This window comes from Brachyhypopomus gauderio, chromosome 10 (genome assembly GCF_052324685.1).
Source record: "Brachyhypopomus gauderio isolate BG-103 chromosome 10, BGAUD_0.2, whole genome shotgun sequence".
Classification (NCBI taxonomy): domain Eukaryota; kingdom Metazoa; phylum Chordata; class Actinopteri; order Gymnotiformes; family Hypopomidae; genus Brachyhypopomus; species Brachyhypopomus gauderio.
This window is the reverse complement of record NC_135220.1, coordinates 8,221,523-8,240,094: the sequence shown is the minus strand read 5'-3', so window position 1 is coordinate 8,240,094 and position 18,572 is coordinate 8,221,523. Positions and strand designations below refer to the sequence as shown.

The 18,572-nt window shown below is 40.2% G+C and overlaps 2 protein-coding genes across 3 annotated transcripts in view; one reads left to right on the top strand and one right to left on the bottom strand.

The window, feature by feature from the left end:
- Positions 1-1,206: 1,206 nt before the first annotated feature.
- fstb (follistatin b) lies at positions 1,207-5,538 on the top strand. The gene is made up of 6 exons (XM_077019198.1): positions 1,207-1,400; positions 2,021-2,212; positions 2,317-2,535; positions 2,893-3,117; positions 3,445-3,675; positions 4,952-5,538. Exons 1-6 carry the CDS (start codon positions 1,316-1,318, stop codon positions 4,963-4,965), a joined length of 966 nt encoding a protein of 321 aa, XP_076875313.1. The 5' UTR covers positions 1,207-1,315; the 3' UTR covers positions 4,966-5,538.
- Positions 5,539-9,647: 4,109 nt separating this feature from the next.
- arl15b (ADP-ribosylation factor-like 15b) overlaps positions 9,648-18,572 on the bottom strand; it is an 81,960-nt gene continuing 73,035 nt past the window's right edge. Inside the window, exon 5 of one of the 2 annotated variants that reach the window (XM_077019195.1) lies at positions 9,648-11,177. In XM_077019195.1, the coding sequence (XP_076875310.1) occupies positions 11,025-11,177 (153 nt within the window). In that variant the 3' untranslated portion in view covers positions 9,648-11,024. Of the gene's footprint in view, positions 11,178-16,790; positions 16,889-18,572 lie in introns of those variants that run through there. The other variant, XM_077019196.1, reaches the window with a different exon arrangement.

Here is an 18,572-nt window from a genome sequence, read left to right as displayed (position 1 = left end):
CCCTGATGTTTTTTCTGGAGAGAAGTGGCTTCTTTGCTGCCCTCCTTGAGACCAGGCCTTGCTCCAAGAGTCTCTGCCCCACAGTGCATGCAGATGCACTCACACTTGCCTGCTGCCATTCCTGAGCAAGCTCTGCACTGCTGGTAGCCCAATCCCGTAGCTGAAACACTTTTAAGAGACGGTCCTGGCGCTTGCTGGTCTTTCTTGGGTGCCCTGGAGCTTATTTGGCAACAATGGAACCTCTCTCCTTGAAGTTCTTGATGATGCAATAGATTGTTGACTGAGGTGCAATCTTTCTAGCTGCGATACTCTTCCCTGTTAGGCCATTTTTGTGCAGTGCAATGATGACTGCACATGTTTCTTTAGAGATAATCATGGTTAATAGAACAGAAACAATGATGCAAAGCACCAGCCTCCTTTTAAAGTGTCCAGTGGTGTCATTCTTACTTAATCATGACCTTGATCTCCAGCCCTGTCCTCATCAACACCCACACCTGTGTTAATGGAGCAATCACTGAAACGATGTTAGCTGGTCCTTTTAAGGCAGGGCTGCAATGAAGTTGAAATGTGTTTTGGGGGATAAAGTTCATTTTCTAGGCAAATATTGATTTTGCAATTAATAAGCTGATCGCTCTTTATAACATTCTGGAGTATGCAAATTGCCATTATAAAAACTGAAGCAAATTTGTAAAAATTAATATTTGTATCATTCTCAAAACTTTTGGCCATGACTGTACAGTCTTACCTCGTCTTAGTCAGTCGGGCTTCGAACTCGTTCGTCCTGTTCCCTGCAGATGGTGTAATACAACACCCCACCCAACCGCTAGAGGATCTGTTGGTTTAAATTTGTGCTGCATCCGGAGGACGAAACTACTGTCTCAACTACTACTAGAGTGACCTTACGTCCAATATTATCGGTAAAAAATTGTCACGTTAAAAGAGTAATACTCATCGTCTTAATGTAAACCTGACTATCACTCACATGAAAATGAAATGGCGCAAATAGCCATCATGTAAATGTTACGGCTTCATTGATCCATCTTAACACTATTCGTGCTATTAGTACGTTTTGCATAATGTTCTTATTATCAGTTTCTAAGCGTATAAATGTCACCTGATAATTTTTTTGGTGAGAGCGCTGTTATAATACTTTCCCCACCCCCGTCAACTTTTGAAGACCGCCCACCAAAAGACATTCGCTTGTTGACCCTCATAAAGATTTAAAAAGCGAGACTGAATGTGTTTGTATGACAGTTTCTGGGCGCAAACATCGTAGGAACATCAGGAAAGTGCCCGTACACCCGATTTATCAAGGATGCTAGAGTTACCGCAGCTTCGCCAGGGCGTGATCGCGCTTCTCATATGGCTCGCGCACTTCTTGGAAGAATATAAAGTGCAGGGTAATGACGATTTATTGTAATGCATTTATTTGCATGGTCAAGAGTGGGACATGACGGTGACGCAGTGTCTGATATCGTATCAGGCTGATTCGGTATGAAGTCAGTAAACATAGTGTCTCTGTGTGAAAAGAAAATAACAACCACAAACTTACAAAAACAAAACTTGCGGTTGTCAGTAATGTTCCTTATTTCACGAAGTAGTATAGTGATTTCGTGTATTTGTAATCAACTGTACTAACAATGGTACTGTAGGTTATAATATAATACTGGTAAACTATTGGCTACCATGTTAACAATTAAGACAAAAATATCGATAACTTTTTGTAGTTCTTAAATGTATGTAAATGTTCCCTGAAATGTTAGGAGGTGCGAAATGTAAAATATTTATTACTTTTTTTCAATTTAATGACATTTTAAACATGCTAATATATGCAATTTTAAATGTACTTATTCATGCTTAATCTACTTCACATCAGACAAGCCTGTAGCCAAACGCTCAAACGTTCTTGTGCACTTCACGTAACCACGATTGCTGACAGGGCACGTGCGCTAAGCTTTGACCAAACAAATCGTGAAATCAGCCGCTTGCGAAAGGGTAGTAACACACTGATTATTTCCAGCTGGTAACTGCTGGCTGGAGCAAGGGAAGAACGGGAGATGTCAGGTCCTCTACATGTCTGGGACGAGTCGCGAAGAATGTTGTAGGAGTGTGCAGTTGGGCGCTGCGTGGACCGAGGAGGACGTGCCCAGCAACACCTTATTTAGATGGCTGCTACTCAGTGGAGGCGCACCGAATTGTGTACCATGCAAAGGTAAGACTGATGCATCTTTGCCAAATAGGGAACCACGTAAAGGTCTCACTCCTACAGCACGTTTGGTTTTTCTTGCTTGATTGACCCATTGATTGATTTGTTAGAAACATGTGATAATGTGGACTGTGGCTCTGGAAAGAGATGCAAGATGAACAAGAGAAACAAACCACGATGTGTGTGTGCACCTGACTGCACCAACACCACCTTCACGGCACCTGTCTGTGGCTCGGATGGAAAAACCTACCGCAATGACTGTGCTCTTCGCAAAGCAAAGTGCAAGAGATACCCTAACCTGGTCCCCCAGTATCAGGGCAGGTGTAAGAGTAAGTAAGGAGATATGGATTCAGATGTTAATAAGAGTAAGCTAGAAGACTTGGGTTCAGAAGTTAATAAAAGCTAAAAATGTCCTTATTTGCCAGTGTTCACATTTCCCCAACATTGGCGGACATCACTACTACACAATAACAAACAAACATCACTTTGTTTGGAACATAGCCCTTGGAGAATTTTTGTGAGCCTAAGTTAATATTGTTGATAACTCCAATGGTAAACTTCATCTGTCTGAAAAACAAGTTTAGCACACAGCATCTTCACAAAAGCATGTGTGTTAAACAAAATAAGTTAGAATTCAAAATATGGTAATTGAAATATGGTAACTTCTCTTATTCTGTACTTAACAGAAACCTGCCGTGACGTGCAATGCCCAGGCACCTCAACATGTGTGGTGGATCAGGTCAACAATGCCTATTGTGTGAGCTGCAACCGTGTGTGCCCTGAGGTCACGTCAGCTGATCAGCACCTGTGTGGGAATGATGGCATTGTTTATGCCAGCGTGTGCCATCTCCGGAGAGCCACGTGCATCTTGGGAAGATCTATTGGGGTTGCCTATGAAGGCAAATGTATAGGTGAGGATGAGGTCGTTTTGCAGTGGACGGTTCAGCTCAGCTCACAGCTAACCTAGAACCGTAGGATGTTATAGGATACAAAACCGGGCCAGAACTGCCCCAATCTTCAGGCCTGAGTTTATGTAATGCTCTGTAAAACATGTGGTCCTCATTAGTTTGCTATGGTGCAATAACACATCATTCCATCATCTGAAAACTGAGCAATGTATTACTGTGCTCCTGCTCATTTGTGCCTTATCCAGCCATCTTTTAGATTAGTCAAGGCAGAAAAAAAGCAGTTGTCTATGGGCCGAACTCTTTGATTAACCCTCCGGTTTGTGTCCTCAGATGCCAAATCATGTCAGGATATCCACTGCCCCGAGGGGAAAAGGTGCCTGTGGGACTCACAGTCAGGACGTGGTCGTTGCTCTGTGTGTGAGGACGAGTGTCCGGAGAGTCGTCCTGGAGACAGTGTGTGTGCCAGCGACAACACCACCTACCCCAGCGAGTGTGCCATGCGGAGGGCTGCCTGCTCCCTAGGCCTCATCCTGGAGGTCAAGCACTCCGGTTCCTGCAACTGTAAGTAGACTGTAATGCTGTAACAGTAACGCTTAGACTGGATACACTGCTCGTCTGGTAGGAGCAGCATCGTCTGACCTCTTATTACCTTCCCATCAGCTCAGCTCCTGTGCCCTCCCAGCCTTTCTCTTCATATGTCACACCACCAGGAACCGAAGAATTCAGAATCTGTAGGGCACACATGCCCCCTCATGCTGTCTTATAACTTATAACTTCTTATAATTTAAGTTTAAAACCCAGAACAGCTATGCATTTCTAAATTAAAACAAAAGAGTGCATTGTTAAAAAAGGTTAAAAAGAGCTAAATTACTGTTACGATCTTGTCATGTGGAGAGCACATGGGAACACAATCATTTTCCTCTGACTACAATGGTGAGGGTCATGTGATAAACAGCTTAGCTTGAACATAATATTTTGTATTATTCCGGTTTCATATTCCAATTCACATTTGGACCCTATTTTGGACTGAAATAGTTGTGTCTAATGGAATAGCATCAGTGTTTTGATCAGCAGAATCATTTGTAAAGTTCAATCAAATTAATTTTTTTAATATAGCGATTTTTACAACAGTTGTTGTCACAAAAGAGCATTACAAGTGTCGCCATGAACATGGGTTAACAGGACAATCTCTCCTGTATTAAAAAATCAGGTTCAAGTCCTGTCAATTTGCTCATACACAGGTGCAAATTTGTTGTATATTTCTCAAAATTCAGAAGACAGAAAACTAGAACTTCTGATGATGTCATCAGAGAAGGTTTCCAGAGCAGAAATGGGGGCCTGGGGACTGAATGTCTTAAACCTGTCTCTCTGATTGATGGCTCCTCTCGCTAGAAGCATGACCCAATGATGATGCATCTCTTGCATTCCTTCCAGCTGTACGTGACATTTGTATGATACTGAACCTGATGCTGAAGAACAAGCACATTCCCCATTCAGCTACACATTATACACAAGCTTTCCAGAAATATCAGGCAAACATTTAAATTTGGCGCAAAACTAAACTTAATATCTGAGTGGTTATAGTGGTATAGTGGTTATGTCTGTAGCCTATATAAGACAACTGTTCATTGTTTTGATTTTCCATGGCAATATTAATAGCATTAGTCTCAGGTGTAAGAAAATATTTCCATGAGGTATTCTATGAAGTTTTATTTTCGCTCTCAGTATCTTTTGAAGAACACTTCAGTAATCTGTCAGTCAGTAGCTGATCAGGTAAGGCATTCCAGTAAACCCTTGTTGAAAATGAAAATGATAGCACTTTTCTCTTTGCTTCCAGGTGTAGACCACTGACCTGCACAAACTCCTGTACCCATCTGACTCCTGCAGCGCATGGCTGGCTGCCTGCCTGCCTCCTAGTCAGAACCACAAACAAACATCATCATTTCAAATGCTTTGCTGGATACAATTAACCATTACCGGTTCTTTTTGAAGAGACTTTCCTCCTTTCAGAGGTGAGATTCAGGGCTGTTATGTGTCACACTGATGCAGCAGCTCCTGTGGTGCTCCATGCAGCCATCTCAGAACTGATGGAGGAGGATGAGGATGAAGATTATGGACTATACAGATTATGTTCACATATCTCTGGTAATGACTCTGAATCACCATCAGTAACAGGACTTCAATACAGAGTCAGTATTCAGTCTGTACATAGATGTAATCGTATTTATTTCCCAGGGAAAGAAAAGAGGAAGATTTCATACAGCTCTAATTTCTCTATGTTTATTTATAAATTTTTGTCCTCTTATTTATACATTTATAGTGTTTGACCCTTTTGTGTTTCTTGTATATTATCCTAAGAAGAAAATAACATTATTTATTATATGGTGCAATGAGTTTATAAAGTGTTTACTGAGTGTGACCTAATATATGCGTGTTATTTCCTACAGTGTCCCTCATGGACAATCTGCCAGGTAGCATGTATGAAGGTATGTTTGGTAGAAATCCAAAGTTCACTAATAGACAGAAATTAGCCAGATTTGCTTCTGTTTACAATCAAAGCTGACTAAAAGCACTCTTAGTGAAGAGAAGTTATCTTTCGTAAGCCATCTTAGAAAAAAAAGCAATTTCCTGTGAAAATAAAACCATGAGGGAGTAAAAAAAAAACATGAACATTTAAATGTAGGTTTTTTGTACATTCATTGGATTTTTTACATTCAAAAATTTGTGTGGCCTCTGTCAGTACTTCTTAAAAATATTTCCATTTTCAACAAATGTGTAGGATTAACCATATCACTTATATTACAATTTTTTTCTGTTTTTATGATTTTGGAAATTCAGTTATAGATGGATAGTTCTTTTTGTTTTTATGCTTGGCGTACATAAAGTAATGATGCTGTCTGTAAACATTCAAAATGACAAATTTAGGGGAAAAATTGTTTTTCCATTAATCTTTTCACAAATTCCTCTCAAAGAAGGACATAATTAGACATTCATGATAGGCATGGAAAAAAACAATTATAGAATAGAAAACAATTCTTATCACTTAGCTTTGACATGGAGAACAGATCTCTGTTAGAAGGGTTAGTACCTCAAGGCTATTTTTGAAAAGGGGGGCCTTATGTCCTCATTATTCTGTCACATTAAAATGTAAGTAAAGGCTGACCCATGTGTTGTGAGTCAAAGCTTGGGATGACAGAACGGTGGCTTTGGCTCCGTCTGAATCAGCAGTGAATCCAGATTTTCACCATGAGCTCTTGGCATCATCACGATCAAACAAACATGAATAAAATGGCTGATCTGTAACCTGGTCATATAAGGGGTTCTGTAATGTGCTTGTGTATTACATTGCAAATTCTCATTATATATAGTAACATATATATATATATATATATATATATATATATATATATAGTAACATAACTGCAAGATAACTCTTGAAATGAGAGATCGATGAGAGAAATACAGACAGAAAGATAAAGGAGTGTAATTTAATGAAATAATAAGAGAAATGCTAAAGGTTAAAAGTAAACATGTAAATACGTAAAGTGAAATGGAGAGGCACACAGAATGTGATCATATTTGAAAGTGATTACTGCAGCAGAGAGATTGTAATCAGAGTCACAGCATGCATGGCTGTTTTGGAAAATGGAAGCCAGCCTCTGTAACTACGTTAAAGAAATGCTGACAGAGCAGTCGGAATGAAGCATGAGGAGTTTTCTCACGAACACAAGGACACACTGCAATGCCTGTGACCTTCACATTGGTTAGAAGACTGCAGTGACAGATCATCATTGAAGTTGAGGAAATAAAGAGTCATTCTTTATAGATATCCTAAGAATCCAAAGAAGGAGTTTGTGTGAGGATAAGTGAGGAGTGATTTTTCCTTGCACAGCTAAAGTGGAAAAGACAACAGCCCCAGCACCACAGCTGCAGAAGACAGCAAATCTGTCCTCGTTGCTGAGTATTACATCTGCAATGTAATGTAATAAAGGGAGGACTGGCTACTGGCCTGGCCTCCCAGTGGAGGGGGAGTTCCCTCTGGAGTCCTGCTTCTCCCAAGGTTTCTTCCTCAGTTCCACACACTGAGTATTTCCTTGTCACCCCAGGCTTGCTCATTATGGATCTGGACCTATGCATTTGTGACATGTGTTGTAAAAAGTGCTATTTAAGTAAATTTGCCTTAAGTGACTGTGGTGTGGAATCCAAGACTGTAGGTTTGCTGCTGTTGGGTTGGAGCAAGCCGTATGATTCTCTGGGTCCAGCAGGTTCCTGCATCAGCTCCAGACATTAGTTCATTGATACTCATGAGACACAATCACAAATGTACATTGGGGTACAAAATGTAGGGGACAAAACATGCTCTCTCTGTCCATACATGTTTGATGAAGGTACATTGAAAGGCTTTTTGTTACAGATACTATATCCTTTAGGCTAGTACTCCATGCTGGGTTAATATTCCAGTGTGTAGAGGTCTTTCTTCTTTTGGAAGGCGGTAAGCAAAAAAATCCATCTGTGCCCTGCAGAAGCAGCTGATGGCATTAGAAGCGCATGTCAGCTAAAGTCTTTTTTCCTGACCGCTTGGGGTCATTTCAGCAAAACACAGAGAGTGGTTAAAGGGGTCTTGGCAACTCCTTGAGATTTCCTTTAATGCAAAGTGGCTAATGGACACCGTACCTCCTCAGTGTGCCTGAAGAGATTATTACAATTTTTAGCAATAAGCAACTTCACCTCACCACAAAAGAAACAAATGCCCAGTTGCAATGCCCACTCTTTTTGTATTAATATATTGCTTCAATTTGTATTAATATACCAAAATAATTATTCCTACCTTCATGGTTTACATCAGCTGTGCATCATAACAGGTCTGATCACAGACACAAAACAAAGACTAGTGGAGAGCTGCCCACACTAATCGAGATGGCGAACAAGAAACGTTCTGATAATGGTCTCGTTTTATGCACTGGAGATAGAGGAGACATATTTAAAAAGTAACATAATACTGCCTGCCAGACTGACACTGAATGAAAGATTTAAAGTTTTTGTCTTGCAGACAGCTTTGTGGAATTGTTCAGACATAGATAAAGATTAAAGATTAATCCCAAATGTTTAACTGTGAGCATGCTAATATTTGTCTGGGGCTGCATGCTACTTGACTTCTTTCAGATATGTTGTTGAGATATCTTCCAGACATAAAGTCTCAGTTCACAAAAGACTGAGATCTGTGAGTTCTCCTTTAGAGTCTATTTAATTTCATTCCATTTTATTCCAGCAAAGAAAGTAAAAAAAAAAAAAAAAAAACCCAAACAAATTCAAAATGGTATAAAATTTGAATATTTATGGCTATATACAGTATATTGCAGATTGCTATACATTTTGAATTGTGAGTTGGACATGTACTTTGCACAGCACACACCATTGTCCGGCTAAGCCCTGAAGACACTTACTCACATTTTAACACATAAAACTGCACCAAGAAGATAGGCAGTCAAACATGGTACATTAAAAACAAAAACAAAACAATACACACTCTTAAAACATCTAGCCATAGAGTCCAATCTGACTTTGATCTGCTTTTCTGTGACCTAGCAGACCTTGCTAAGCTAAATCAGCAAGTGGAAAGAGAGGTAACTCCAGCCTTTATGGAAACTCCTACAAACCTACAAGCATTCAGGGGAGTGATCTCCGACCAGCAGGGACAATGAGGCATCCGGGTAGAGTGGGAACACGTGTGTAAAAAATAAAAGTAAAAATTCACTGAGTAACAGCTTGGCTGGCCGAGTGGGGAATGCCTCAGCCACGAGAGGGTTCAAATCAGCTGAAAAAGGGAAGCATTTGGAAGGTCAGGGTGTTGTAAAAGGCCAAGCTGGAATGAACCAGAAACACAGCAGGGATGCCTCCAACCAGAAAAGCAATAGTTGTATGGGCATTTTATACCAATGCTTGTTGTAAATTACAAACCAAGAAGGAAGTATTTATGTAGCTATACCACACTGTAAAGAAGGGCACAGAAGCTTTTCTATTGGCAAGACTTGGTTTAATCCTTACACAGGAAAACACTAAAATGTTTAATAAGTGTTTTTGTTTAACCCATACCCAGGAAAACACTAAAATGTTTAATAAGTGACTTGATCCACATGTACATCTTCAGTTAGTCATTTAAGTATTTCTTCACCCATCCAAGGCCCACTCACGTCATCACCCATCTGAGGCCCATTCACGTCACCACCCATCTGAGGCCCACTCACGTCATCACTCACCCTGGGGTTTACTCATCCCAGACAACACACCGCATCTCTCAGCTTTTATTTAGGCCATGTTCTCAGTGGAAATTAGCCATAAATTATAAATATACACAGTTAATAATTTTGTAATCAACTTGAACTTGAGTAAACTGCTGAATGTGGAGATTTCTTCCAGTAGAAAGGCTGTCCCATGCCCGCCCCCCCCAAAAAAAATGTAAAAAAAAAAAAAAAACACCTGTAACAAATGTACAAATAAATTCTTAAATTACAAAAGGCAGCTGTATTGTCCAGGCGGTTAAAAATCTTTTATGTGGTACCAACACAAGATCAGGGTGCTAAATGTCGAGCACAAAGACAACATTTTCTGGGTGTCACTGGGATTTATGACACTTTGGAACAGGTTTGGAACACACAATCACATGAACAGTCTACAATTACTCTGGGCACTCTAGTGTGGCCTCCATTCTGAGTTCTGGAGAGGAGCGACAGAGCAGACCCAGTGGGCGACGCACATACGTCTAAAAATGTGCAGGCGTCTGGGTGGAGTGGCTGTGCAAATGAGCAGTTTGCATTTCAAGGCAACAGTACAGGAGACAGATCTCAACAGATATGATGCTCTCTACCCAAATACAGTAAACCATTCCAAAGTATTCACTCTTCACCAGTGACATTGTTCATGTGTGGAATGTTTTATGGCTCTGCTGCCAATGATGATTATAATAACACACTGAATCTGTCAGGTGAATAATTACTGTCAATAATTACTATTAAGAGACGACTTGTCATACAGATAAAACAAACACATTTGATTTGCTCTGGGTTATGGAAAAAACACAGACTCACATCAGTCTAAAGTATCATAATATTTCAGTGGCTTTAGTGAAAATTGATTTGATCTTTAAAAAAAATATTTTAAATCACCCTTGAAACATACAAAGAAAACGTCAAAGAATGATTAATGACGCATCTATAAATCTATACATTACAAAAAAATATAAAGCCACACAATTTAGTGATAGGCCAGGACAAAGAAGTCATTTGTGTTTTTAACTACAAGTGGTGACTATTTTATGGCCCCTATTCTTTAAGAAGTCACATCTACAGACAAACGTCACTTGACACACTTGTCAATTTATCATTTGGTTACTAACACATCCGCACATACTTTAAGGCATTATAGTACAAAGTCATCTGTTGCACATGCGCGCACACAGCACAAAACAAAACAGTCCATCACACTAAGAAAAACACATTTCTCTACATACCATGTGAGTGATGCACTTGATCAATTAAGTAGCAATGTGCAACTAAGTCTGTATTACAGAGGACAAACAAATACATTATATGTGTTAGATAACTGGCGATAGTTATCACGCGTTGTACGCTTGTACTTGGTTAATACAGTTTTGAGGAGAGAAGGCATCATAGTTGAAATATGATGAACCCCATTTTTTTCTCGACAGATATGAATCCTTACGCCTAAGAGTTCATGGTGATCACGTGATTCACTGCTCAATTTGTTAGGCTTCAGTGCAGAAGGCAAATTTGCAAACCTGCAGTGCTCAGTGGTCATGCAAAATAGGTGCAGGCTCTCTAAATCGCCTCTAGCGATGTAGCAATTTGCAGTGTCTGGGGAAAGGGACGCTGGGATGTGTAGTTTCCAGCAGGTCATATCCGTCCTGTCTCCTGGTCCTTCTCTTCTAGCAGGTGGATGAGCTGGCTGAAACTCTCCTTCACAGCATCAATGTTGTCCACCGTGCTGCCCTCCAGGAGCCAGCTTTTACCACGAGCCAAAGGCTCCAGCTCAAAGTATTTCTTTATCTGTTGGGAGAGACAGAAAAGAAGGCAGAAGCATTAGAGGAGGCTGGTTATATGTATTCATCTAAAAACATTAATCTAAATGGACTGAGGGAGTGTGGTTCCTCTGGTGAGCAGCAGAGGCATTGGCCCATGTGGTTTTTGCTGTAATTTATTGTTTTCTTTTCTTTATGGCCTTTATGGTTTATGTAGCATTATGGTCATGAACATGGAAGAATCTGGTACTCAAGAGTTTTTTATGTTTGCCTTCTGGACAGCTGTAAAGATCATGTACTGCTGTATAATCTTCCGACAATAAGTCACACAAAAAAGGAGCTGGATGGAGACAAAATGAAGTTGTATGTATATCACAGCTCTTTAAATACTGGCAAACATATTATTATGGAACATTCTAGATCAAACTCAAGGTGATTCAGGTAAATGCAGGGTCTCTTGAGTTGGGATTCGGTGGACTTGGTACTGTCCCGTTGGAGAGGGTTCCAAATGTATGAGGATGGTGGGAGGTTATGTTAACCAGATGTGTAGGAGGACTGTGGACGGGTATGTTACAGGAAAACCCATGCAAAGAACAAGTAAAATAGTTTGTTTTATTTTCGATACGTCTTTGAAGCAGAAGAGACACCGTAGGAGGTCAGAATCTATACAAGAAATAAACAAATGCCAGAAGGAGCTGAACAATTTCAGACCAGCAGCGTTAACCTCTAGATATGAGATAATTTGACAAACTGATAAACCAGTAGATATGGTACAACAGCACCCACTACCAGAACATGGGATTAGGGGTCAAATGTTGGAACTTGTGGGCAGTTAGACATATGTGGGAACTGGAATAGATAACTGTGATATACAGAGGGTACAGAAAGTATTCAGACCCCTTTAAATTGTTCACTCTTTGTTTCATTGCAGCCATTTGCTAAAATAAAAAAAAAAAAAACAGAAAAGTAGAAATTTTAGCCAATTTATTAAAAAAGAAAACCTGAAATATCACATGGTCATAAGTATTCAGACCCCCTATACATGATATTTAAGTTTTTCTTTTCTAATAAATTGGCAAAAATTTCTATATTTCTGTTTTCTGTCAAGATGGGGTGCTGAGTGTAGATTAATGAGAAATAAAATGAACTTTTTTGATTTTAGCAAATGGCTGCAATGAAACAGAGTTTAAAGGGGTCTGAATACTTTCCATACCCTCTGTATAGGGACTTCTAACAAAAATGTAGATAAGAAATGAAACCAAAGATATATAGGCAATTACATTTTAGGCAATTACTTGTTTATAAACAAACAATTGATGTTATTTTCATTGGATCAATTTTAACACTTGGTCCTTTAGCGTGGTATAGTCATTTGAAACTCAAGAATGGAAACCAGTTGATGAAATTTACAAATGTATTGACTAAGATTATAATGTATTGACTATGATTATAAGATTATAATTTGGATATTTCCGACAGTCAGGTAAGGAGAAGTGCTAACGGTATCCCTTGTAACCCTTCCTACAGTCTCCATGGTGAATGTGAGTGACGTCCGTGAGGCAGAAGGTATAAACCTCAGAGGAGCAGGTGTAACAGATATACTCTTTTACATAATTTTTTTTGTTTAAAGGTGTGTTTTGTCTTGGGTTATATTTCTCACCAAGGACAATAAACATAAACATACATAATCGAAGCAGCTCTGGTTCATCATGGCTGAATGATATGAACAAAATATTGAATTGCAATTACATTGCAACATATTGCAACATACTTTGCAATCCGATGTACCCTGTAATTTATTAGAAATAAAATTTACCTTTCTGTGAATGGTGATATTATGATGACCAAACCTATTCATGACCTGGATGCCTTGAAAAATAAGAAAGGTCTGAGGTCATGATGCACACAGCAAATACATTCAGAAAACCCAGTGAATTCAATCAATCAAAATGTATTTATATAGCGCTTCTCACAACAGTTGTTGTCACAAAGCAGCTTTACATGTGTCCGAGTCCAAGTCCACAGTAAGCAAGCCAAGGGTGACAGTGGCAAGGAAAAACTCCCTAAGAGCATGAGGAAGAAACCTTGAGAGGAACCAAGACTCAGGGGGGAACCCATCCTCCTCTGGTCGACGCCGGTCACCATAACAACAATTAAAAAGATAGTAAAACAAAGAAAATATGGGAAGGATAAATAAATCTCATCTTGGTGTGTATTTATATACATGAGTTCTATGTAATTCCTATTCAGTCCTAAACGTCTAGATGGTTGGTAATAGTAGGCTAGTCATAGAAGGGCAGAATTTGGGGCAGTGGGTTGAACCATCATCATAGGCAGGACGTGGCTGGCCCAGGATGGATATAGGGAAAGGCTCATCTCTCCTCGTCTCAATATTTCTCGGGTAGGCGGGCAGCCATATGGAAAAGTAAAACGGACTTCTTGGATGACCTTTGACATAGTGTAACCCTCTGCGATAGGAGTTGTGTAATGGGCACTACTGCAAAGCTGAATATGCAAAAAAGTAGCGCTACAGTACCACTGCAAAATGAGCAGTTTTTTTCAATGCAAATGACTGAATATTATTTTGGTAAGTGTGTGAAATGGTGTTAAAATGTCTATCCATTTCATAGGAATTTTATAATTTCATGTAATGACATCACTGTGTAATTTCAGAAAAGATTATATAATACATCTGGCACTAAATTTGGCAATACAAAATACAAAATACCAAAGTCTTTATTCTGTGAAAGGTTTAAACATAATAAATCAGACAAAAGACATTCCAGTACACCAAGGGATAACAGCACTACAAACTCCGACACCAATCTTAAAATTGCAGCCAGGATACATACACCTTGATAGTACCGACTCTGACCCCCTTTTGCCTTCAGAACTGCCTTAATCCTTTGTGGCACAGATTCAACAAGGTACTGGTACAGTGAACTCATTGTTGTGGTTAAAAAACCAGTCTGAAATTATTCATGCTTTATGACATGGTGCGTTATACTGCTGGAAGTAGTCATTAGAAGATGGGTACACTGTGGTCATAAAGGGATGGACATGGTTAGCAACAATACTCAGGTAGGCTGTGGCGTTGACATGATGCTCAATTGGTACTAATGGGTCCAAAGTATGCCAGGAAAATATCCCCCACACCATTTCAACACCACCACCAGCCTGAACTGTTGATATAAGGCAAGATGTCTCAATGCTTTCATGTTGTTGATGCCAAATTCTGACCCTACCATCCGAATGTCACAGAAGAAATCGAGACTCATCAGACCAGGCAACATTTTTCCAATCTTCTATTGTCCAATTTTGGTGAGCCTGTGCGAATCGTAGTCTCAGTTTCCTGTTCTTAGCTGACAGGAGTGGCACCCGGTGAGGTCTTCTGCTGCTGTAGCCCATCCGCCTCACGTGTTGTGCGTTCAGAGATGCTCTTCTGCATGCCTCGGTTATTTGAGTTACAGTTGCCGTTCTAATAACATCAAACCATTTTGGCCATTCTCCTCTGACCTCTGGCATCAACAAGGCATTTGCACCCACAGCAACTAGCTGAGCAAACGGGCATGCATGCCCGTTTGCTCAGCTAGTTGTTCACTGTGTGCGCACACTTGAGACGCTACGCTACCGTCAGTACCACGTGACACTGAAGTGTCATGTGACGCCAAGCGAGCTTCCAATTGGCTGGTGACAAAATGTTGCTGAGCCAAATTGCTTGGGCGAACGCACACGGTGAGATTTCGGGCACGCATGCCTGAAAATATCAAACAAGTTAGATAAATGTCTCACAGGCATGAGAGGCAGAAAATGTTGTCTCAAGCGTGCGCACACAGTGAGCAACTAGCTGAGCAAACGGGCACGCGTGACACTTTACAATTCTCCGTCAACCCTAGAGACAGTTCTGCATGAAAATCCCAGTAGATCAGCAGTTTCTGAAATACTCAGACCAGCCAGTCTGGCACCAACAACCATGCCACATTCAAAGTCACTTAAATCACCTTTCTTCCTCATTCTGATGCTGTTTGAACTGCTGCAAATCGTCTTGGCCATGTCTACATGCCTAAGTGCAGTGAGTTGCTACCATGTACCATGGTACCATGAGTTGCTACCTACCACAGGCTGATTCGACATTTACAATTCGCCCACGTGCCTTTAGCTTTAAATGTGCAAATTATGCTTCCAATTGTGTCTTTGCTATCTTTTTATAACTATATATCTTATGAAGAGCACGTACCTCCTCTCTACACTTCTTTGAGCATTCACCATGTTGCACAAACATTAACTGTCTAGAAGGAGCAGTGTCCAAGTCCTTTTAAATCTGCTTAATGGCTGCTCGTTATGGTTCTGTTCACATCTACAGGTTCTTTCTATGCCTAATTGAAAACACCTGATTGAAAACTCTGAGAGTGGTAATCTTTAAGAGGTTGAATAATTTTGTCAAAGACAAAATCAAAAAAGGTTTTTGTTGGTATATTAGAAAAAATATTGTTGTAATTCAAGTTGCATTTGTCTATTATACAAGCCCTTATTTGATCTGATTGTGAAGAAGATAAAAAGATGTTAAACTTGCTAAAACTTTACTGCACTTTATTTTTACTTTTTGCAAGACTAAAACATTTTTTCCTTCCATTGCATTAAAGTCTGTGTGTCTTAATGAGATATTTACTGTCTAAGTCATCACCTGCTTGGGCCCTAGCTCAAATGTACCCTCTTAATCACACACACAAACACATTCTCATACACACACTCTCACTCACGCTACCTCACTCACGCTACCTCACTCGCTCCTGAAATGTACACTATAGACTACAGTTAATCCTCTATTTTTCTCATTACCAAATGCAACTGTGAAATGTCAGCTAATAATAACATTGTAATTGTTCTTGTGAATATCTGTAAATTGCAGAAATCACCAAGTGAGCTGAAAAAGAGAGTGTATTAGTACTACCAGTCTCTTCGCTTGATTTCACCAACTGAAATGAAATCTGATCATGTTTACAAGATGGCTGTTCCTTACAGCTTATTCTCCAGCTTCTCATCAAAACATCATGTCAGCCTTAAAACACAGCAGGCCAATGGAAGACTGTTTGTTTTTTCCATGTGGTTTGAATGTACTAGAGCCACAGTGTAATTAACTTGATGAATGTAGAGATGGTGCATACTTTATTAGTTTGGGTACTATTCTCTCCGGCTCCGTCAAGTTTGTACCAATCTTTCTCTTTTCCGTACCCTGAATTTCCTTCAGTTAACGCCTAAACTTGAATAATCATGTTTTTTTTTATAAATATCCAAAATGAACAGATAACTGTCGGTTGCAGATATGGCACTGAACAGTGCTAAAATGCTATTTTGTCTGGTTTAATGCACTCACTAGAGTGGAGCCTGTTCCCCAAACTGGGTTATCAAAACCCAGTTAAATGGGGAGAAAACACTAGTTAAGCATGTGACCTGTCTAAAAAGGTCCAGCTTTTATCAAGTGACCTGCTCCAACTAACATGGCTATTATTAAAAAAAACCATCTCTGGTTGTGATTCTTCATCTGGGTCATAGTTTGCTATAGTAGGGTGTCTATTACTAAACAATGCACAATAAAAACAACAAGGAGTGACCCAGTTGTCAGGAGTGAGCCTGAGCCTACCCAGGTTCCTAGCTCTATCCTGGCTCGGCCTTCAGGATGTGTTGTCGTAGGGGACAGCATACATGGCAGCCTCTGTCTCCATGAAGGAACCTATCTGTCTTAATCACATGGGATGGGAAATGTAATTACAAGACAGTGACATGAAGTGACATCATGCCTTTTTGTATTGTAAATTTGTAGCTAATAATGTATAATCTCAAACAGCCATCCATTAATCCACTATCTTTACCAGATAGTGTCTGCTAGTCAGAGTCACGGAGTGTGTGTGTGTGTGTGTGTGTGTGTGTGTGTGTGTGTGTGTGTGTGTGTGTGTGTGTGGGAGGGGGGCTGGGGGGTTGTCACAGGGGGCTGGAGCCAATCCCAGCAACAAGCGAAGGCAGAGTACAACATGGAAGGATAGGTGAAGGCAGGGTACAACATACGCAGGTCGCCAGTCCACCACATGGCCAACACACACACAAACACACACACACACACACGCGCGCACACAGGCAATTTAGAGTGACAAATCAGCTCAACATGCACGTCTTTGGACTGTGGGAGGAAGACAGAGTACCCAGAGAAAACCCACGCAGGCACAAGGAGAACATGCAAACTCCACAGAGCAAACCGCTCTGCTGTGACCACCTTGCTGTGAGGCGACAGCTCTAACCACCATACCACCATGCCGCCTAATCACAAACAATTACTAGACAATTATGATGCTACTGATGACTGATTAATACTGAAGGATAAATAATAGAAATGTGCGTATATGCAGGCTTCAATATTCATGGAGCTATACTGGCCAAGCCACATATCTATTTTTAAAAGTCTAGTTAAAATATTTAAGAAGCTTCGGACAAATTGTAGACTTTCACAGATTTATGTCCAGAGAAACATCTGAGAGCTGAATAGCCTGGTTCTCCATCCATCCATTTTCATCCGCTTTATCCGGGTTTGGGTGACGGGAGCAGTAGCCGAAGCAAAGAGGCCCAGGTTTCCCTCTCCCCAGCCACCTATTCTATAAACCTCTTCTGGGAGGATACCGAGGCGTTCCCAGGACAGCCGAGAGATATAATCTCTTCAGCGTGTTCTGGGTCTTCCCTTGGGTCTCCTCCCAGTTGGACATGCTTGGAGCACCTCCCTAGGGAGGTGCCCAGGTGGCATCCGGACCAGATTCCCGCACCACCTCAATTGGCTCATCTCTACGTGGAGGATTAGGGATTCTACTCTGAGCCTCTCCCAGATGACCATGCTCTGTACCTTGTCTCCGGGAGAGCCTGGACACCCTGCGGAGAAAACTCATTTTGGCCGCTTGTATTCGCGATTTCATTCTTTCGATCACTACCCAGAGCTTGTGACCATACACTGTAAAACATTTACTGTAGAATTTACAGTAATTAACTGGCAAAAAAGTTGCCAGTAATCTACTGTAAAAAGTGTTGTTAATTACTGTAAAAGGAATTACAGTATGTTACTGTAAAAGGAATTACAGTATGTTGTTGTAACTCAGATTAAAGTTTTTCCCTGTATTTAAATTACAAGCATTTCCTGTGTTTTTTTACAGTAACCTCTTGTAATCCATACTGTAGAATTTACAGTAATTAGCTGGCAAAAAAGTTGCCAGTAATCTACTGTAAAAAGAATTACAGTATGTTAGTGTAACTCAGATTATATTTTTTTCCTGTTTTTAAATTATATTTACAGTAATTTAATTAATTTAACATTTACAGTAACTACTGTTAACTTTCGGTTTAAAGCAATTTTCTTTAATATAGTACTTTACTGGCATGAAGAGTT